Source organism: Lotus japonicus, chromosome 1 (assembly GCF_012489685.1).
Source record: "Lotus japonicus ecotype B-129 chromosome 1, LjGifu_v1.2".
In the NCBI taxonomy this organism is placed as follows: Eukaryota; Viridiplantae; Streptophyta; class Magnoliopsida; order Fabales; family Fabaceae; genus Lotus; species Lotus japonicus.
This window is the reverse complement of record NC_080041.1, coordinates 83979672-84002150: the sequence shown is the minus strand read 5'-3', so window position 1 is coordinate 84002150 and position 22479 is coordinate 83979672. Positions and strand designations below refer to the sequence as shown.

At 34.6% G+C, this 22479-nt stretch overlaps 2 protein-coding genes across 3 annotated transcripts; both read right to left on the bottom strand.

The window, feature by feature from the left end:
- Positions 1 to 4462: 4462 nt before the first annotated feature.
- Positions 4463 to 13902, bottom strand: LOC130723903 (CSC1-like protein RXW8). 2 transcript variants are annotated; one of them, XM_057575049.1, is made up of 12 exons: positions 13581 to 13902; positions 12554 to 12926; positions 11476 to 11622; positions 11042 to 11105; positions 10708 to 10917; positions 10005 to 10184; positions 8383 to 8681; positions 6950 to 7226; positions 6472 to 6750; positions 5690 to 5923; positions 4813 to 4978; positions 4463 to 4720 (listed from the first exon to the last, which is right to left on the bottom strand). In XM_057575049.1, the coding sequence occupies exons 2-12, from the start codon at positions 12829 to 12831 to the stop codon at positions 4671 to 4673; spliced, it is 2184 nt and encodes a 727-aa protein (XP_057431032.1). In that variant the 5' UTR covers positions 12832 to 12926; positions 13581 to 13902; the 3' UTR covers positions 4463 to 4670. The 2 variants fall into 2 exon arrangements, with proteins under 2 accessions (XP_057431032.1, XP_057431039.1); XM_057575056.1 differs by having other exon boundaries at positions 11476 to 11596.
- A 2148-nt stretch (positions 13903 to 16050) lies between these two features.
- LOC130723916 (1-aminocyclopropane-1-carboxylate synthase 3-like) lies at positions 16051 to 21194 on the bottom strand. The gene is made up of 5 exons (XM_057575069.1): positions 21048 to 21194; positions 18946 to 19077; positions 18388 to 18548; positions 17847 to 18222; positions 16051 to 16843 (listed from the first exon to the last, which is right to left on the bottom strand). Exons 1-5 carry the CDS (start codon positions 21192 to 21194, stop codon positions 16223 to 16225), a joined length of 1437 nt encoding a protein of 478 aa, XP_057431052.1. The 3' UTR covers positions 16051 to 16222.
- Between the last annotated feature and the right edge of the window lie 1285 nt (positions 21195 to 22479).

The following is a 22479-nucleotide window of genomic DNA, read 5'->3' as shown; positions in this document are numbered from 1 at the left end:
TGCTTTGTGTTCTAATTGGATATTTTGCAGCATGTGGCCTAAACTCAAGTATGCAAATTAGTCTCACATCTATACTCAGATACTCTTGACTTAATCGCTGGAGATAAAGCATTTGTCAGAAAAAACTGTTCAACTATAACTGGTACGTACCGTTATTTTCACACATTTAATTATGATTTGCATGTGCGTATGCAAGACAAAATTCTAGGTAATTGTAGGAAAGGGCTACTCTAGGGACGGTGCCATATAAATTTAGAGTATAGACACTGCTCCGGAGTCAGCACTGGATAATATAGTTGGTTATGGTGTGTGTATATAGGGATCCCTTAAAAATGCAAGTGTGCTTACTAGTATCTTTGGTTACACGCTGAAATGTTCTACACTCACTTCTAATTAAAAGTTACAAGTTTGAGCTTCTGAGATTTCTGCATTAATAAGTAACTTCTACAAAGCAATTTCAGGATTAAGTTATAGGTGTTCCACACCTTCTTTAGAATTGTTGTGCCTTGAAGCCTAGTGCCACAATCCTACTCCTTTTCCTAATCCTAATCCTAGTGTGAGATACTACAAGGTACATCCACTCATATCCTTCTCTCCATTAGAAAACCCTTGAGCTCTCTCAGTCTCTAGCTTAGGCATCAAAGTGTCTTCGCAGGACCCCTCAGAGGGCGAGTCAGACTATAGAGCAACAACAGAACCACGTCGAGGCACCTTCTTTCCAGCCCTTCACTACTGAGAATGCGATGTTCTTTTTCAATCAACGCTCACTGAAGTAATTTGACCTGAGAGGGGGGGGGGGGTTTCCTATGAAGGAATCTTTGTGAAGTTGTGGCCGAGCTGCTTTCAAACAACTTCCCCCTTCGATTGTTCCAAGATGTTGAACCTTCAAGAGGTCATGAACCTAAAGCAGGCCTAAAGAATTACTTGTACTTCCCGTCTTCTAAACAAGATGGTCCTTCCCTAGTTCGGGCGGGAACTTTCTCAGAATGCGTCTAAAAAATGGACAAAGTTAAGAAATTAAGCCTCAAACTTGAGAAAATTGAAAATGAGAGGGAGAAGTTGACCAAAGAGATTGAGGACCTTCATAACGAGGTCAATCCTACAAGCTTAGTAGCTAGAGGGAAATTAGAACTAGATGTTCTAAAGTGAGTTCAAAGGTAATTGGATGCATAAAATTTGATAATTTCTTATACAATTGAAGAGATAAAACTCTTATTTGTTGAATTTAGTGCATCTTCTAATTGAATATCGTGTGCGTTTATTTGTTGAATTTAGCAAGCAAATTATGGCGGACTTAATGCCAAAAAAATTTGTCAATGGATTCCTTTTTTATTGCGGCAATTGCAAACCGCGAATGAAAGGCAATTGAATAATTGAGAAATTAGTATGCATTTCGCGAATATTTCAAACAGCTATATATGTCCATTAGAGTTCAACAGTTGGTCAAAACCGCCACAAATTAATCTTCAACACTAATAACCGCAGCGTTGTTCCACCAAGACTCATTTTACGGCAGCTAAAATTGACACAAATTCTGCTAAAAACTTGTTTCCTTACAGTGTAATTTGAACCAAAAGAATGACTAAACACTCACAGTGAACGGTGAGTAACTAAAAGTGGTTGTTTGACCTTTTAAGTAAAAAGTTTGATTTTTATGAGCAGTCCTTTTTGACATTCATCACATTTAAATTGAATTTGCGAGAGGAAGAATCTAATAAAAGGTTGGTTTAATTTCAGAATCTCTCTCCCAAAAGGAAAACGGAGATTGGTTTAAATCATTACATTGATCCTCATACACAACTAATTAAGAATATAGATCGACCTTCCATTTTTTGATGACTTAATTTCATTCAGCTAGTGTGAAACACAAGGAAAAAATGAAACGAGAGCATGTCCAACACAAATATTTAGGATATAGATGACCTACCGCTACCATTTTTTTACCTTGTTTGCTTAAAAGGTCAAAGAAGTCACAATCATATAGAAGCAGATATATATCTTGTCTAACTAGCTATGGGTTTAATTTTATATGTAGTTGATTACAGTTGTTTATGTTTTTACATGAATTCTTGTTGACTTAAGGAGTTTGTTTGTGAGCTAATTAGGTCATGATTTGTTAAAAGTGGTTGACATTATAATGCGAAACTGAGTAGCTAATTATTTTGTCAATAGTTTCAAAAGTTTGGCCCCAATAGGCAATAACCATCCAACTCTTTAATTATAAAGTTTTCTTCTCCTTCTACTTTCCAAAAACTCTTATTCTTAGAAGTTCCGGAAGAGAATATTTGATCACGACACCTCTCCGAATGTCACCAAGCTCTGTCGCCCCCATTTGCATCTCCAACCTTATCGTCTTCCAACCACTATAAAACCTCAAATTTGAAACTGACAACGTTTATGTCATTTCCTCTTGTCCCATCAAACGTCTCACTTGGAGCTCGAGAGCTCGAACAAGGTATGATAGATGACCATAGATGCCTAATTACACTATCAAGCTACCAAATTAAAGGTCCGCTGTCATACAATAGGCAAGTCCTGAGATACTACAAGGTACATTCACTCATATCCTTCTCTCCACTAGAAAACCCTCTTGCTCTCTCAGTCTCTAGCTTAAGCATCAAAGTGTCTTTGCAGGACCCCTCAGAGGGCGAGCCAGACAATAGAGCAACGACAGAACCATGTCGAGGCACCTTCTTCCCAGCCCTTCACTACTGAGAATGCGACGTTCTTTTTCAATCAACGTTCTCCGAAGTAATTTGACCGGATTAGTCCGATCAATTATAATAAATTTTGAGTACACAATACAATATTTAACTTGTATAGATTCACAAAACTCAATCCAAAACTTTAATTAAAGCATTGGCCAATAACTAATTAATTAGGCATAATTATATAATTGCACAGAATATTCTCCCACCCTACTCCTTTTTGTCCTCGTCTTGAGGTTTCTAGCATAATTCAGGAACCTCCATCTTTATAGCCATCAGTAACTGAAGTGTTGATGATGAGTTAATTGCACGTACGTTGCAACTACACAAATTGAAGAACAGCATAGACCAGCAAACTACAAACAACTAAAAAAAGACGCATGCTTAATAAACTATAAGCAATAAAGTTTATAATGTGAATATTTCGCCCTGTAAAGTAAAATGGAATATCCCGAAGCCAGAAAAAACATGAAAGAACAATCCTACAACATAAAACAGGGATTCAAAAACTTGACTTGTGAGTTAGTTCATGCTTTACAGAAATATAATAATTAAAAATTAATTAACACAGATACATGATTGTAGCTCTATCAGCATGGCATGCCCTATAACCCTGACAAGAGCCAAACGACGAGTTCTCTTATCGCATTATTCATCGGTATTTCTTTTTATAATAATAAGTCACATTCTATCTAGATTATGATCTTAAACAAATGCAAATCCGTATCATATACTACTAATTAATTGGATTTGGAATAACTTTGATTGTTTATTCAAATGATAATGACACTCACTAACATGAAAACTTCTCAAATTCAGTCATGCCTTTAGACCGGACAAACATTACTTGCAATTCTTATATTGGTTCACGATGACTGCAGGCAGTTTTTAATTGGACAATGTAACGTTTCAAAGAAAATAATAGCCGACCTAGGTCCACTCTATTAATGTGTCAAGGGTGTCAAAGATAATAATATATCATGTGGTTTTTTAGAACTGTGATCTTAACTTAAGGTGATTTGTATAGTGGTTTGTTCACCTCGTCCTTTAACCATGAGGTCAAGGGTTGATTTTTACCCGTGAAAATGTAGTGCATTTTGTAGTCAGTCATTTACTACTTAATGCGCGAGCACTCGACAAGGAGATTAGTCACTGTTTTCAGCCATAGATACCTTAAACACACACAAAACGTGATCTTGGGGTGCTTGAACCACAACGTTTATTGAATCATTAACATGTACAAGCCTAAAAACGGTGAGAAGAAATGAGAAATAAAATAAAGATGTTAAGTGATTTAATTGAGAAGACAAACATAGATAGAAAATGAAGGTGGAAAAATGGTGAAGGTTTATATGAATCATAACTTAATTTTTAATGTTGGACAACGTAATTTCAAAGAAAATGATGAATTCCGAAAATGATAGCCGACTCAGACCCACTCTAGTTATCTATCAAAGGTGTCAAAGATAGGAAGTAATATATTATGTATAGTATCTTACAATCGTGATTCATTCGTCTCCCTCTTGGTTGATGTATTTAATAATTGTATACATAATAAGCATGTCTTTGGCAAAGATATACTATTTCATACGTCAAATTTTAGAGTATGCCTGCAAGATTTTCGAGCCGCTGCATTTTTTGGGACTATATTCTTCCTGTTTTTATATGGATTCTAGTTAATCGGTGTCTTAATTTGTAAAAGCAAATTTTGTTATTGGCCAATTAATTTCTAGTTTCTACTATCATAATGGAGAAACTCTATTAGCTTTTGCATACTATCTTATCAATATCATGTACAATTATACAGAAAATAGGACAAATAGCATAAAGATATATATACTCTGTTGTTGAACCAAACTTTCCTAGGAGTCCAAATCCTATTTTCTTCGCAGATATACGCAATATGGATTATCTTCATCATTAACATGTACAAGCCTAAAAACTCTATTACATTCCAACAATTCAAACACGATGAGGTGGCCATGATATATCTTGTTGGATGATTTCCAAGCCTGAAAGATGAAAACCAAACATAGACAAGCTATTATATTTTTAATTTTAGATAGAAAAGTGAAATTACCACCACCATTGCTTAGAAGCAAACCTGTCTTTGAATCTTCTTCTGGAGTCTGAATATGCTCCCTGCTTTGATGGCTGGAGCATTCAGATTGACCAGAACTCGTGAACTGGCAGTAAGCTGAATGCAATTGTTCATAAATCTCTTCTAGCCTCCCGCAATGCTCATCCCTCTGATCCAAATCAATAAGAACCTAAAACAAAGAACGTATTTGTAAAGAGATATTGATATTTCTTATGAATATATAATCATGTCAACAGATGATTGTCACAAAATTATATCTTTTTCTCCAAAAACATCAGAATATCACATGAAACATCATTAGTCATGTTTAGAACAAGTCTTGAGAATATTCCATTGCCTATTATTTATGGTCTGACTCTAACTATATTATTTTCATCTCCATTCTTCCCATCCAAAAAAAGGTCTAGTTCATCAAAGACAACTCCTGCCAATTTGAAAAGTCCACTACCATAAAAAGGTCAATCACATACTAATGTCTCACGACCTTGTCTCTCTTTTTATTATATGTTTTATCTTTGCCAGAGAAAACTTAAAGGTTACAATGCACACAAACCAAATTATCTTCCCTTTTTGTGATTTATTTTGTTTATATTCAAATAATTGATCAAGGAGTATGTACTCCAAGACTTCTCACATGGAGAATAAGGTTGTGCAAAACACTTTAAGACAGGTTTTTAGATATGTTCGCCAAATATATTAAAATCGTATACTAAATATATGGTCAGTCAGTAACTTCTTTTACAAAAATGCAAGATGCTCCTTGGATACATACTTAGGAGTATCGGATATGTATCGATATTAGATATGAATATAACACCAAAGCTTTAGCAATTTTGGAGTAATATTAGATTTGTGAGGTAGTGAGAGCAAGAGATCGCACCTGTGCTGCATTGTTCTTAAATACCGGAAGAAATCTCTGCCTACAATATTGGTGAAATAGAATGGTACCAATCAGGAGAGGAATAGTAAATCCAGATGCAATTGTTGAGTCTTTCAGTCCAAACACCCCAAGTGCAATAACTTGAGAGAAGACCAATGAAAAAATCGTTGTGTTGTGAGCAATGGGCCATAAGTGTCCCCCGCCATCATATTTTTTAATATATACATTGATAATCTGAAAAGGATAGTGTTAAGTATAAGCCCTTTTCCAAGATAAAAATGATTAAGTATTCATTCTCAGACTAGAGAATTACACTAGAAACAACTAAAGCACTTGAACTTATCCCTGCATGCATAGATATAGGTGTTTATCACTCTTACTTATGTATTTGGGTGACATATCCTTCACTACCTTTAAACTCTCTGCTCTAGGTGGATTTAAATGCAGATACTACATATAGGGAACCCAAAAATCACAGCGAAATGCTAGCAACGAACTCTTTTGAACACACTTCATGTGATTGACTTATTTTCTAAAGAGTCAAGACATTTTTCAAAAAGTGAGGCAAATGTGTGGACTTTTCAATTATTTGCATAAAAATAATGAAGTGTTTTTTTATTGTTGCATTGTTTTATTCAAATATTTCACTAGGAATTAAAAGTAAAAATACAAAGGAAACAATATAGACAAAAAGATAAATGCTTATGCATAAAAAAAAATAATTAAGTGCAATTAACTCCATCATGAGAAAAAGGAGACAAAAACATGATAGAAGTACTAACCTGGTTTCGGTAAACGAGGTATGCAAGGGAAAAGTAAAACAATAAGAAGGGCAGTATGAGGGGTGCCAGAATAGAACAGGTGAAGCCAAGGAATCCAAACAGCAAGATCCTTGGAACTTCTGTATGGTATGGAAAAGTTAGGTTGCCATTATATGAATCCTCCTGGGAACAGAAGACCAATCTCTGGAACAAATTGCATAAAAGAGGAAACGGTTGTATAATTTCAAAAGCCAAACTTGCCCAACCAGATGATAGAACATATGTTGTGAAGAAGGCAGCCTGTATGCCATGAGAAAAAAAAACCACAGTACAGTGAATAACTAATCACAAAGATTAACCAATTTATCTGACATTTATAAACTGAAGAGGACAAAAGTTTAGTTCAACAATGCTCAAATATTTGATACAAGTATATATCCTCACAAGGGGTACATAATTGACAATCAACATTTGTCATCTAGGAATCTGGATATCTCACCTGCACCGGGACTGCCTGGGCAAGTTGGGCAGTTAGTTCTGTTATATTAGTAAAGACTGAGAGTTGGCTGATTACAGACCCGGCAAAAACATTAACGAAAAACACATTCCAAATTGTGAAGAACAAAACTTTACAGCAAGCACTTCTTTTCCTTCCACTACGGGAAATAGGCCCCTCCACCGCTGAAAATAGCATCATCAATGGTGGAACAGCTAATAAAAACAAAACCAAAATCACACTTGGCAAGTAACCAGTCACCAGCTGAATCATAAATTTCCTGGAAAAAAATATTGTTTCACTTTACAATGGACTGTATAGCATTTTTAAAATTTGAAACTATCTTGATAACCTTCCACATCCCATGCATGGATAATAATTTTAAACAACCCCCCTATTTTAACAAGAAAATGTTGCAGAAAAATGAACATTTAACATTGCTTGTGGGCAACTGACAGTGTTTAAATAAGATATCTTTAGCAAAGCACTAGATTTGGGATAATATTAGACACTTGGGTTCTATGTGAGGTGAAGCACTTGACATTTTTAATTAGATTTCCTTAGCAAATATTTTGAGGTATTGGGCAGCTTTGTTATATTCTTTTCCATTTTCCAATTTCATTTGCTGTTTTGTGTTTTGTTCTGATGCTAAGGAGGATTCCCTATCATTACATCTCATTGGGATTCTTTTGTCCTTCATCTTAATGAATTTATGATTTTACAAAAAAAAATATGTGTGGAATTAATAACTGAAATTAGATGAAATAGAAGGACAAACAATGAGTAGCTTAGCTAGAATTCTAACATGCTGACATTATTCCTCGAAACAAATAGCAGATGGCTAACTTATAAGCTTAATAGAATGACAGAATTTTTTTATAGAAAATTACAAAGAATGAATTCTTAGCCCAATCAGGTTATTCAATTACCATTCTTCCAACATAGTTAATCAGTTGAGTTTATTGTTCCTAATTGGGAATATGATTACCAAGAAATACATTTTTGTTTTCCTCTATAAAGTATTGCTGAAGATATACTAAGTATAAAGAAATTCTTGAATATCATATATGGTAGGTGGCAAATTGCAATTACAGGCTTAGCAAAGTAATTTGTTGTTTTCTAGTTTTATCATAATATATTACGAAATCTTGAAATTTACACAGGATTTATGGTAGGCCAAGTATTGTATGAGCAAGTAAACAAACTAATAGAAAATTCTGAATAAACTTTCAATATAGTGCATGCACATGTGTTACTCTGCTTATAAAGGGTTTATTAAAATGTGATTCCATGGTTGATTTATCATGTATGAAACCGAAGTCATTATCATGCATAATTATTTCTTTCAAAATTCTAATCCATATTTATTGCAAAAAAAGGCCAACAATATGGTTAGGTCTATGATATTTTCCGCTAGTATATGAGCAAAATCTTACTTTTTAAGTATCCCAGTCAGAAAAGGGAACATTTTCTCAAGCTTGTCTAGTTGAGTCAAGCATTGTGCAAATGTGACAGGGATGAGAAATACAAGCACGAAGGTCATAGAAGCCACAAGTGTGGCTATCTTACGGATCCAAAGTTGCCTATATGGTATGCACAGTTTAGACCAGTAAACATCATGTGGTTCAGGAGCTTGGTCTGTGACCCATAACATAGGATTTGATGTTTGAAGATTTTGTGCAGCCATAAGAGCAGCATACCGACTTTTAAAGAACACAAAAGCAGCTGCGCATTCCTGCAATTGATACCCAAACTTGAGCATAAAACATAATAATAATGATAAACAAAAAGAAAAGAACACTAATAACATGTTTAAAAAACTAACTACAATTGATTCTAAAGTTAAAATCAATTATGGGGAGAAGTTTCTGTGAGTAGCTTCTGGATGCCAAAATTAATTCTGGAAAAAAAAGCTGATCCAAACATGCTATAAATATGTTTTGGCGACATAATTTGTTTTCTTTCAAGAATGGCTTAATAGCTCTTTTGGTTCCTTACTTATCACGATTTTGCACTTTTGGTCCCCAATAAAAAAATTAGCACTTTTGGTCCTCTACATTGCTTATTTTTTTGCAACAATGATCCCTATTTGGGACTAAAACAGCTTAAGTGTGCAAATGTGAGGGACTAATTTTGCTAATTTGTTTCTAGAGGGACCAAAAGAGCTATTAAGCCTTCAAGAATAGATGTCAGACTAATACCCAATATATTTCCAGTAATGAATGTCTTGTTCAATGTTCATTGCTAATACACAACTAGAAAACTTTTCAACTATTTGCATGTCCCGGACTACTAGACCTGGTCACCCAGTGGAGCAAACTCCAAACTCCGAGATAGAATAATAAGCTTGAAAAATATTGAATAATCTTTCATCTTAATTACTTATACACATTGATCTTCTAAGAATGATCCCAAAATTTTTTTTTGTCAGCAATTCACCCCCAACCCCAAAACAATCCAACATAGGATATCCATGTCCAAGACCAACTATCCTAATAATTCAACCAATAAGAGGACAACTATAGATGCAAGAATTTTTTATTATATTTTATTTTAATTTCTCTCACACTTGTACAAGTTAGGGCCCTTAAGTCACAGACTCAATTTATGTAATATAGAAAATTATTTTAATTATGAAAAATAGGACCAGCAACATCAAACTAAAAAATACCAAGTCAAACAGGTTTAAATATTGTGACAAGAACCTATACATTACAGAAGCTAAATCTGTTAGAAGCTAGTCCAAGAAAGATCTTTATACGGAAGACTTAAAAGAATGGAGCTCCATTGATATTGCTTTCATTGTTTAGTTCCTGCAAGTTGCATAACCAACTTGTTTTTCTGCATTCACATTAAAATGCAATCCTACATTTTGTTGTAGGCCTTGACAAACTTCTGAGAAATAGTTTATAGTTGTGTTCCAGGATTATATTGGGTCAAAGAACAATGTCGCAGAAGAAAAAACAATTAAGTGAATAACAAAAATGAAGAAGTGGAAGAGGTTCATATATGGATATCAGATCATAACTAAATAAATAAAGCCAGCCATAAAATTGACCTTTTTTCTTGCATCTATATGAATGTCAGTGTAGCCTGTTCTTGCATGTATACTATCTATGTCTTGAGAAATTAGCTTAAAATTTGTGGTCCCTCCACAAAAGTAACATTGCGCCAAGCTTGGCTTACAAGTCTGTTCCAAACTTCCGCTGAACATCTTACATGCATATTCTGCATCATCCTAGAGGAATAGGATTAAAAGAAAGAAAAGTTAAAATAGTAGTTAACTCAACAAGGAAACAGGAGATGACAACAGTGGTATTAAGGAGTTCAGATGATATGACACAAATGAAAGCAATACTCATCCAAGAACTGAAATTTCCAAAATTTGAAGGCTTCCTTCAAAAAGAAGAAAGAAACAAGAAGAACGTTCAACACTAAACAGCTGATAAAGTGCACAACATGGATCATAAAAATGAAAGAGATGCAGAAGCTTATTTCTATTTTCTACAGTAAGCTCAAATATAATTTCTATTTTCTACAGTAAGCTCAAATATAATTAATCTACCTTGAAACAAGTAGTGGCCTTCAACTATCTATTACATACATACATGCATATATATTGATCGTTTTAACAACATTAATTGTGATATAAACAAAGAGGATTGAAAAATTACACAAATATAAATTTAAGAGCAAAAAAAAAAATAGAAGTTTGATACTGTAATCACAATATACATAAAGCATTAATAGACGAGGCATACCTTCAGTTTTTGAACTGCACCAGAGTCGTACACTATTTGGTGTGACAAATATGTTGATGCATAATAGTAAGAGAAAAACTTTTTTACTGTGTCACTGTATGATACTTTTGAAGACCAGGGTATTGCTCGGACAAGAATTGCAAAATGACTTGGATTCAGTGGAGATCCAGTGATATGTGCTAGCCGCAAATTAGTAATGCTCCTAAATTCCTAAAAATTATTGCCACTTGATTAGTCATACTTAAAAACCAGGAAAAGCAAAACAAAACTTGTTGGGTCACTCCATTATAGCGGGTTGAGAAATCAATCTTGCAGGGTAAATTCAGCTCCTTACTATGTAAAGAAGAGAACAAGTTGTCAATGTTATGATGTATAATGCGAGACAATGAGCCCAAAGCCTGAGATCAAGCGAAAGAATATAATTAACCAATAAATAAACAGTTTGTAGGGAGTATTCCTGAACAAATTCATTAAGTATTATTGCATTAACATCTCAAAAATGATGGGGAAAACATAATTAAAAAGGAGGAGTCAAGTCTGAAACAGTTTGGGGGTAAAAGTCTGCCCAAAAAACTCTCCAAAAAATTATTAAAAAAAGAAAGAAATTGAGTAGTTTTCTCAACTTCAATGAGTTGAGCCAGAGATCCATATATAGTTGCCTACAAAACGTCAAAAGCCTCTTTATACATTCTATTGTCTGTTCATTATTTTTTAGTTTCTATGCACTAATGAACAATACCATTTAAAAAAATAAGGAATAGCTCATACCACGTGGATCCTTTCTTTACATTCTCAATGGTAAAAGCGTCCAGTGACTCAAGATGTAAATTCTTGCGTGTTCTACTCTGACCATAGTAATTCACTGGAAGCACTAGAAAAGTTCCAATGACTGCAACGACAGAAAATACTCGAATACTGAATGAGAAAATAACATAATCAATAGTTAGAACAGCCCCACAATGTACAATAAAAAATCATTTACACTTATTCAGCTTTTTATCTGATGTTCTTCTAAATGTTTGATTAACAACAGGTTTTGATTTGAGTAACACAGCATGGTAACAAAAGCAAACCATACAACCTCAGACAAATAAATACAAATAAGTTGGAAAGTTTTACAAGAGTGAAGTGAAAAGGGTTCTAAAACTCCATGAAGGGCCCAATGCAAACTTGAGTTTAGCATCACAAAAAAGCTATTTTAGAAAATATGGTTTTATGAGTTTTACAGATGTTTGGAAACATATTTTCCCCACTTTTCAAACATGGTTTATGGATAAAATGTGGTTTGGGTAGAAGCAACTATATATAGCTGTTTCATTCCGGTGGATAAAATGCAATCATAAATGACATCATTTCAATCCATGCTTAATCAAACGAATTTTACAAAACTCAAGTTCATTCAAAACAATGATATGCAAACGCTCACCCAAACATACACTTAGTTCAGAGGCTCAAACAAGATAAAATCATTTACAAATAACTGCTGTGCAACACAGTTAGCATTTTTCAACAAATTAGGATCAAAAAGGTTTATTGTGCATAATGTCAGTGCTATGTTATCAAAACATATATTTCAGCTACTCGTATGTGTATTCTCGGGAGTTTGGACAAGAGTTCCATCTAGAAAGTAGACTTGAAAAAACAGAAGATATTATCAGAGTTTAGCATAATATCATCTTCGCTTCTACTTGTCTATGGTTAGATGTATTCACTCAGTAGTAGGTTGGCCTCTGTATTATGGAAATTGTTCAAATTTCATGATAAAACTTGCCTGGATACGGAATCAGTTTATACTGACAATATGGATACAAACAGATTTAAGAAGATTCAATTTAGTAGGATTAACCTGAACACAAGCAACCTACTAAAAGCCACAGCATCCAAGCCACCGATATTCAGCATTTCATCCTGAGTTGTTGCCCAGGCTTTCTTTACCCATGTAGGAGATGGAACAAATCTTTCCAAGCAAAGACCAAGGCTTTTTGAATGTCGAGAGGCTACCCTTCTTCCAAAGTACACTTTAACATTGTTGGGTTGTTTCCTTAATATTGAATAGAGTGAAAAGAGCACCACGCACACAGCAATATTAACTCCAGCAGAAGTTAAAAGAGCAGCAATGTTCATCTCCACCACTCTATTGGCTAACTTGGCACATCTCCTTACCCAAGAAGAAAGACATAAGAAATCAACATGACATCCATCACCACAAACGCTTTCACCTTAACACAATAGGCAACAATGCAGATTAGCAAAGGATTGAAATAAGAACTCACCTCAAACTAACACAAAGACACACACACACACAAATGACAAGACAGATTGAGAGATGTGAAGCTTGAAAACAATAAAAGCAAAACCGATTTACTTTCCAATCGATTCGTACAAGAAAATATGATTTACTTTCTAGAAAAATTATGTGAATTGACAATAACTCCTCTATTCACTGTTAGTCCATAACCCAACCCAACTATGAGTTTAGGAGGATTTAGCAGGAACACCTCACATCACACATGAATGCAAAGCTAGCATATGAACGCGATATTAGAAATGAAAAACGCGATATTAGAAATGAAAAAAAAAACTTAGTTTTACATGGAATTGGTGTAAAGCATGTGCAGTAAATCACTATATAGTAAAATTAAATAAACTTAGGCACCTAAGAAGTTGTCTAAACAACAGTAAAACATTCAAAGTGCAGCTTTCCAAACCAATCATTCATTTCCATCATCAAATCATTATCATCCAAACCAAACACAATGAAGAGAGTAATCACAACATGCATTAGCACTTTAAAATATAAAATTGTCTTTGAGGCATAAATTGTTTATTGATGATTCCGAAAGTATTTAAACAAAAACCAAAATCTCAAGTACCTGCGTGTGCGGATGGAGAATTTGTGCAATTTGGGGAAAATGGTAGAGAAAAAACCAAAATGTGAAGGAATGATCACAGAAAAACAACAATCAATTAATCGGTTTTTGTTAAGGTTTTTTGCTGTTGAGATGAAAATGGCGATGGTTTTAGGCGTGGAACCGCATCAAATAGGTCTGAATGTTCTTGTGAAAGCATTGATTTGCATGGAACCCTCGCCAACACGGACGCAGATAGCGGGAGAAACGAATTCTCGACCAAAACCACCGCGAAACTTTTCTGATACGATGCATTTGCCATTTGCTAATGCCGTCTCTCAATTCTCAAATCGTAACCGTCCCTTTTCTTGTTCCTTTTTCCGCTTCTTTTCATTTTTTACATTTTTTTTTAATTCATCTTTTTTTTTATTCTTAATATTTGTAATTAAAATTGTCATTTTTTTAAAGTTACAAAATTGGTAAATTAAATCATAGAAAATAGTAACATGTACCAAAAAAAAAAAATAGAAAATAGTAACAAAATTAAATGATATTTATAGTATCATACTTATTATATTTTATGTTTAAATTAAATTATCATTGAAGTGAAACTTAGGTGAAAATGCGGTTATCTAACAAGATTGTTCCTAAACCCTCCTCAAGCCATACATTATCATGAAAAGAAAAGGAAAACTTAGACCTAAAATCGGCTATACCCAGCCCACACCCTTCAACCTCATTGTCATGTGGTACCTTCCAACATCTAATAGCTTGGGCCAAGATGGGTTATTAGAACATTCCAATTTCGAACATCCTTAATAGTGTGTAATGTTTTTGTGTAGTTGACTCTTGAAAAGATTTGTTGGATATACAATCTCATTTCACTAGAATCAAATAAATAGGTAGATATATGTCAAAGCTTTTTTAACTAATTAAATGAAACCCCCAAATCGCTAAACCTTGAGTAATGATATATACACACCTCATTTTTTAAACACTTCATTTCCACCTCTTTTTATTTTTATCTCTCTCATCTTATCATCTATCACATCTCATATTTTCTCTCTCTTACTTTTTCTTTTCTTCCTATCTCTCTCACCATTCCACTTCTCCACCTTAAAAGAGAGGTGTGGATGAAACATTACTCCTAAACCTTAGCTCACAACAATTAGTCGCAACACCTCCCTCTCTCCCCTTCAACATTATTTATGGTTGCCACCAAGGAGGGCTTCTTTCCTCCAAATGGGAGGCTTCCCACCCATTTTAGGTGGGTCATACCCTCTCCTTAGTGAGAAATTTATCCCTTATCTAATGTTTCCCCATCACCTTTGTCGACCGCCACCATCATTCTCTAACATCTCCTGTATGACATTCATTTCCTTCCAAGAGCCAACCCATATGTTTTCCCCCTCCCACCTCAACACTCTTTTTTCCTCCTTCTCTTTTTCCAATCACTACATGAATCTTCTCTCATCTGAGAGTATTTTTGTCAACATGTAATTAATGCACCACAAACTCCAAATTAATTTTTATAAAAAAGGATCAAAGGTAGTAATTAACTGAAGGTGTTATCTCCAAAGTTTCAGGGATTAGATTTGACAATGAAGACACTTAACCTAACCACCAAAAAGAGTATTTTAGTGAAGATAAGATCTTTTGTCTTTTTCTTGCTTCTTATAGATCTTCAAGTTGTCCTTTGAGGTACCCATAGATATTGGTTGTTTCCTTATTATTGTGTTTTTATATTAGGTAATTTTTACACAAAAAATTGTGTCATGATTATGGTCTTTATGTGATGTGACTGGTTTAATGTTTGATAAGTCGGTGGGTTCTACCTCAGAGGATTCGTGACATTGTCTTTCTTGCACTACCCCCTTCTCGAGACCGAGTTAGCATTTGGTAACTCATATGTACGCAACCCTAAGCATCTTGCTTGATGAGGTGAAGTTGTCTAAACACTTGTTTCCTCCTCAAAGCCCGAGTTAATATTAGATAGTTAGTTCAGTATGTACAAGAGAGTAATTAATTACTATGACAATTCAAAGCACACACACGTAATAATTTTCAAACAAATATAAATTTAGTAATAAGAGTTTCGACTTTGGCTCTTAATCTCATTATGCCAAAAGCAACAACCTTTACATGTGTATGCTAGTATCATTAGCACCATTCGACATTTGCTTTAGAGGCCTTGAACTGTTTCCTATCAGCATACTTTCGTAGAAGAAAATGTTGCAGCTCACCATTTTGGAAAGCTTGACTTTGTTGTGTTATCAACTTCATCAATGAGAAGTTAGCTTGTCGCCCATTTTGTTTGTCGATTACTCGGATGTATTTACTATTAGGAGTTAGTTTTTTTTTTCCTTCCCTTCTTTTACCAAAATATATTAAAATAAGAAAATTTGAAGTGATTTTCTAACTTACTAACAACTAACCACTAACATTTGCCTATAAAAAAAACGACATATAAAACGAAAAGAGGGAAAATGGAAATTATATGCCAAATACATAAACCCTTGAGTTTATTTTAATATATATAACATATATTGGCTAGATAACTAGATTACAATGCTGCTAATCATTGTCGTTAAGCTAAAGCCTAAAGGCGTCATTAATAACACAAATCATATGCGGGGGCAACTTCTTTGCATCTTCTGAAAACAGAGTCATAGCTCACAATGTGTACATGGTTCAGATTCCTCATGCAAAGATAACTGGAAAACCCATTTACCAATTGAACTTCTTGTTGCATAATTGGTATTATGCTGAGCAAAACCACTCCTCCTTATTCCGTTGAAATTAGCAGAGAACACTGAGTCCGTGAAAGCCTTCATGCGTCGCATTGCAACCCTCAACGTGTCTTCAGACATGTTGGCGAAGCACACCCTGAACCACCCTGGTTCAGAGCAGTGACAAGAAGATCCAGGTGAAATGTTCAAACCAACCTGGTAGAGAATCTTCTTCCAAAGCTCCTTCTCTGCTTCAAAAGTAGAAGAGCTTAACAGGTTTCTCATGTCCACCCAGCAGAACAGCCCTGCATTGCCCTTCAAACAACGAACCCCTGCATTTCTGAGGCCAGAGACAAGCACTTCCCTGCGCTGCTTAAGCCTTCTCTGAGTCTCCTCCAAGTATTTCAAAGTGAAATTTTCATCAGAGAGCAAGTGAGCAAGTAAGTACTGAGTTTGTGAGGAAACGAGTCCAAAGCTTGACATTTTGGTCGCAGCGGATACAACCATTTCGTTGTTTGAGTAAACCATTCCCACTCGAAACCCCGGCACCCCGAGATCCTGAAACACATATATATTATTACAAATTGTAATGAATGAGATAGCTTGAAATTAACGTTCAAAAAAAAAAAAAAAGAGATAGCTTGAAATTCAATATTTAAATGAACTATTAATTTGTAGAGTGAATCACAAAACTTGTCCTAAAAGTGTAATCATTTGACAAGTTAGTATTGAAAAAATTTGAAAAGAACTAGTTAGTCACAAAACTCGTCCTAAAAGTAGGAAATACCTCATGGAGGAAATATATAAACTAGATAACCTATAAAATTTCTTTTTTTTCTCATTATTTTCTCTCTACTTATCTTCCATCTTCTCAGTTTCTCTCATAAACCAAAAAAAGTATTAAAGTTTGGTTAAGTGGAGGCACTTCTAACTTTGTGGGGGCAATATAAGACTTCATATCTTAATATTAACATATAATTAGTGTAATACTTGCAATTTAGTAGGGGCATTTGCCCCCAAATGATGCAAGTGTATCTCTGTCTATTGTCTCTAAATGTGTAAATTGTGCGTCAAAGTAGCTCCTGCAGCGAATAATTTGACCTACGTTTATCCAAGACTAATTTGACTGATTATTTCCTTCTAGAGATTAATTTTATAAACACTTGCACTTTAAGGTGAGTTTGGCAATTCACTCTTAATTTCTTAAAAAATCTTCAAATAATGAAAATAGTTAATGACTGAATTAATGGACCATAATACTCCATCCGTTCCTTATTATAAATCACATTTTTTGAAAAAAATTTATTCCTAAATATAAGTCACTTTATAATATCTAGGAAGCATTAAATAATTTTTTCTAAATTCACTCTTATATTTAATATGAAAGAGATGATGAACTTTTGGAATATTAACTTGGGGAGAGAAAATCATAGGAAAGTAAATAAGGGTAGTCTAGGAAAGCTAATTATTTCCTTTACAAATTTATTATTACTAACTACTTTTTCTAATCTAAGACAATTAGTTTTTTGTGACTTATAAATAGGAAGAGAGGGAGTACTACCTTAGAGAGACTGTAAACGATGTGAACACGGTTCAAAATTTCATGGAATTGAGAACTTCTCTCGTTGGCAACTTCCATGATGCTCACGAATTTGGGTGAGTTGAAGACTGTGCCTGAGTAGATTTCATCGCTTATTATATGAATTCCCTTGTCAATGGCGAAGTCAACGAGATGGTTAAGCTCTGTTTTTGTCATGGTTATGCCTAGTGGGTTCGAGGGGTTAGTTACTAGCACCCCTTTCACCTTGAGGCTTTGTTTCTGTGCTTGTTGATAGGCTTGTTCTAAAGCAAAGGAAGTGATTTTGAAACCGTTTGAGCTCGAGCAATGCATTGGAACAATCTCAACCCCGGTTCGCCATTTAAGATCTCTATCGAACCTGCCAAAATAAAGTGGAAATTGAAGGGTGACATAATGCAAGCACGACTATATAGCAGGGTTTAAAATGGCGATTGTTGGTATGTTGTGGAATTGTGTCCAACACTCCAACATAAATACATAGTAGTACAAAAGTTGATACAAATGAAACAAAAGTGATACATACCCAGGATAATAAGGTGTGGGAAGGATGAAAGCTTCCCCTGGATTAGCAAGGCAAAACATGAGAATCTCATTCGCTGGAGTGGCACCAGCTGTGAGGACAAGCTTCTCCGCACTGAATTTGACTCTGTTTTCTCTTATTTTTGCCATAAAGTTCACCAGTTGCTAGAAAAAGAAAATTAAAGTTGAATTGGTGATATAAGTACTGTAATTAGTAATGTCTTGGATTTTACCTTCTTTATTTCTACCAATGGTTAAACCTAAAACTAATAAGTTACGTTAAAGAGTAAAACCGTCATAAAACTATATATTGACAGGTGTGATCTATAAAATGCAATATCCACTTATCATTTCCGTATGAATAATGCTACATAAACACACAGATTTCTCGCGACATTCATTTGATATACACATTAGCTGCGACCATTAAAAACTGTATCGTTGATAATGTATATGTTAGAAGGGTATCAGATTGTCGGTAAATTTTGTATGTTCGTCGATCGTTATTAAATTTATGTATTATAAAAGGCTAAAAAAATTAGCTTGAGGAAGTATGCCTTACATTTTTGAAAGCAGGTAAGCCGTGGTAGTCCTGGAATAGAGCAAGTTCTCTAAATACGGATACCCCATCTCTCTTCAACCCCACTATATCAAGATTTTTTTGAAGCCATGATTCTAGAAGGTCAAACGAAAGCTGCAAAAGATGTCACCAATAGTTGGACAAAACTATATATGAGGAAACATTACATTTATTTACACCCAGATCATATTATCTCATTCATGTAACAAGGGGAAAAAAAAAGAAATATAACTACTCTCTCATGTGAAATGAAAAACGTGCTATGATATAGCTAGGAATTTACACGTCCAGTACTATTGTGTTTGACATCTCATGATAGGTTGCTCATTGCTATATATACTCAAGCAAAACGTAGTACTAGTATTAGTATCTAATTATCTATCTGCTGGTCTAAATTGGTGGGGGTATTTTTAATTTTTTTTTTTTTACAAGAGGAAGAACTTAAGAACTTCTTTTTATCTTTCACCCAACTTAGGGTTTGTTCTCAATGAAACAAAATTGGCTTATGCTTTAGAAAGAAAGATTAAAAAAAATACCAATGACCCCTAATATTTAGTAGAGAGATGTATTTACAATACACTCTGATAAATTTAATTTGGACGGAAAACATTCTAACTTATGATGAGTTAAATTTTCTTGTTTGGGGTATTAGAGCATCTTTAACCATGATATTCACTAAAGTATTTACATTTTACTTTTTACAACTCCCAATAATGTCACATCATCTACATCATTTTATTAATTTTTACTCTAACCCAACAACTCTTAAAAGTTTATATAAAAAAATTATTTTATTAATTGCAAGTTTTATTTAAACCTTTTATAAACAATAGTAAATGCAAACACACTTTTCATGACTAAATTGAGTATCTACTTTCACATACCCTCACTAGTGTTGGAATTAAAAATATGCTTCAATGGTAATAGATACTGGAAGGAGTATGTATTTAACATTACATACTCACATTGGAGATGCTCTTAGAGTTCTATACTTAAGGTAATAAATGTCAAGAGACAATTGTCTCACGCATAACTATAAGAATTGGGGAACACTTCAATGTTACATAAATTATTACTCCATCTATTCCTATTTAACTGTCCAGGAAGAGAAGAAACACACATATTAAGGAGTGCAATTAATTTTGTTACTTATCATAAATGTATTATTTGATTTCCTATTTCACCCTTTAAAATGTATATTATATTTCCTCATTTATTGTTCCTGCAAGGACATTTCTTGGAAAAACATCATTTAATTCTCTCTTGAAACTCTAAGTTGACAGATACTCCCTCCGGTCCTATTTATAAGCATGAAAGAGAAGAAAAATCTTGGTCCTTTTTATAAGAACCAAATGAAAGTTTGAGCTATATTAATTAATTTTTTCCAATGATGCCCTTATTAATTCTAACTTGTAAAATGTGTCTCATTAATTATTCTCTTTCTTTTCCACTTTCCAACACTAATAACAAAGGGTAATTTTGGAAGTTCATTTTAATTTAAGACAAATTTAATGCATTTTATCTAGTTTAACTACATTTCTTAAACTATGTGAATTTTTTTTTTGTTGCTTATAAATAGGACCGGAGGGAGTATATAGGAACAAATTTTTTTCTTCAAAATTGACAGTTAATAAGGAACGGAATGAGTATATTTTTAACCCACTCTTCACGCAAGAGGTTTTTTATCCTTTGAAGCATAAATAATGCACACGCATATCTATTATGTGCTAAATATTAATTTTTTTATTAGAAGAATTGGGAGCTATAACGATCAAATTATAGATTACTTAATCATTGAGACTCTAATATCATGTCAAACAATCAATTTCAACTTAAGTTATTAGATAAAGTACAAGAATGATTATATATTCAATAATGATATATACACACCTCATTTTTTAAACACTTCATTTCCACATCTTTTTATTTCTATCTCTCCTCTTATCATCTATCACATCTCATATTTTCTCTCTCTTACTTTTTATTTTCTTCTTATCTCTTTCCTCATTCCACCTCTCTCCACCTCAAAGAAAGGTGTGCGAAAGAAACATTATTCTTATATATTTAATGATAAACAAACTAACCTGATTCTCTGCAAGTCCCATCTGGATGATTCCATTTGGATTTTGAAAGGGGTGATAAGGATTCTTTTCATACTCTTGCCATCCTAGAAAGTAACTAGAGTCTTGGCCATGAGAGTCATGGCTAGCCTTCATAGACAACATGTTCATCATCATGGCGCTTTCAATGGATTATATAACTTGTGTAAGCAAAACTTGAGGACCGGAAACACAATGTGACAGACAGGGAGAGAAAGAGAGAAATCACGGGTTATTCTTGAATATGTGTTGAAGACTTTGGAGACTTGGTGTGATGGTGAAAATAGTAGCCAACTAGGTTGCATATTTATAAGGGCAAGACAATGAGAAAACATGGCCCCGACAAATTTGAAATTTTGAAGGACAGCAACTTTTTAGTACATTATGATGGCCTAAGCATATTGCATTCCAGTGGAATCAATTTGTTTACTTTCTTTGAATAAACAGGGTTCTGTTGAGTTCTTTTGTGGTTCTTCTATGTTCCCTATCTCTATTTAAACACATTTAATTTATATAGTTTACTAAACTGAGGTGTTATCCCCGAGGGTTAGCTCAAGTGGTAAGAGTTAGGGGACATAAGGATTGAGTGAGATGAAGGGTGAAGAGTTTAAATCATGAGGAGGACTAATTTACTAACATTACTAACAGCTAATATTCATGTGATAATGCAATCTATTTAACTGTTCAATCTTGCTCATGTATATATCGGAGGGAAATTAAGTTTGTCTCAATTTTTTAAAGGTTAACCTCTATTCTAAAACCCTAAGCTCCTCCCTCTCTCTAAAACTCTCTCTTCGACCTGCTTCGTTTTTGGGTGGCCGCCGCGCCGCCTCCCCCTGGCGCGGCGGCAACCCCCTTCTTCTCCCTCTATTATTGTCCTTTCGTCTTCTTCCTTTGCTAATAAACCAGATCAATTTCTGGGTTTGCTGTACCAGTGCTCATTCCTTGGTTTTCTTCCCCTCTCCCTTCCTCGACGGCTGTCTTCCTCTTTGCCCTCCTCGCCGCTGCCGGTGTTTCGTCCTCCGCTTGGAGCCGTTTCTTGGGCTCGAGTTTCGGAGGAGTTGGCAAACACAATTTTGGTGGATCTGTGCTGTTTCTCTTCTGGATCTGCTATGCAGATCCTTGCTTGTGATCCACCGTTGTTAGGGTGCGACGCCCTCCGTCTTTGGTGGTGGGTTTTGGCCGCCGCAGCGTGGTGTTGCGAGGGCGGTTGCGTTGTCTTGCTGTGGTACGGAGTTCAGTGGGGGTTCAGTGCCGCCGACGCCGGTGCCGGGGCTTCCTGCTTTTCATCATCTTCCTAGTGGCGAAGTCATCATCTTCTTGGACAAGGCTCTCCATTGGCAACCCTAACCATGTGGGGCTAGTTTTCCTTGTTCGCTATTTGTGCTCCGCATCTTCTTCCCTTCTTTATCCTCTT

Coding starts and splice junctions, on each gene's coding strand:
- LOC130723916 (XM_057575069.1), bottom strand. CDS start 21,194: ATGAACATGTTGTCTATGAAGGCTAGCCATGACTCTCATGGCCAAGAC. Junction 18,549..18,945: donor GCTTACCTGCTTTCAAAAAT/GTAAGGCATACT, acceptor TTCTTTTTCTAG/CAACTGGTGAACTTTATGGC. Junction 18,223..18,387: donor CCCACACCTTATTATCCTGG/GTATGTATCACT, acceptor TTATTTTGGCAG/GTTCGATAGAGATCTTAAAT.
- LOC130723903 (XM_057575049.1), bottom strand. CDS start 12,831: ATGAACATTGCTGCTCTTTTAACTTCTGCTGGAGTTAATATTGCTGTG. Junction 11,623..12,553: donor AGTAGGTTGCTTGTGTTCAG/GTTAATCCTACT, acceptor TTTCTCATTCAG/TATTCGAGTATTTTCTGTCG. Junction 7,227..8,382: donor CTGACTGGGATACTTAAAAA/GTAAGATTTTGC, acceptor ATTTTTTTCCAG/GAAATTTATGATTCAGCTGG.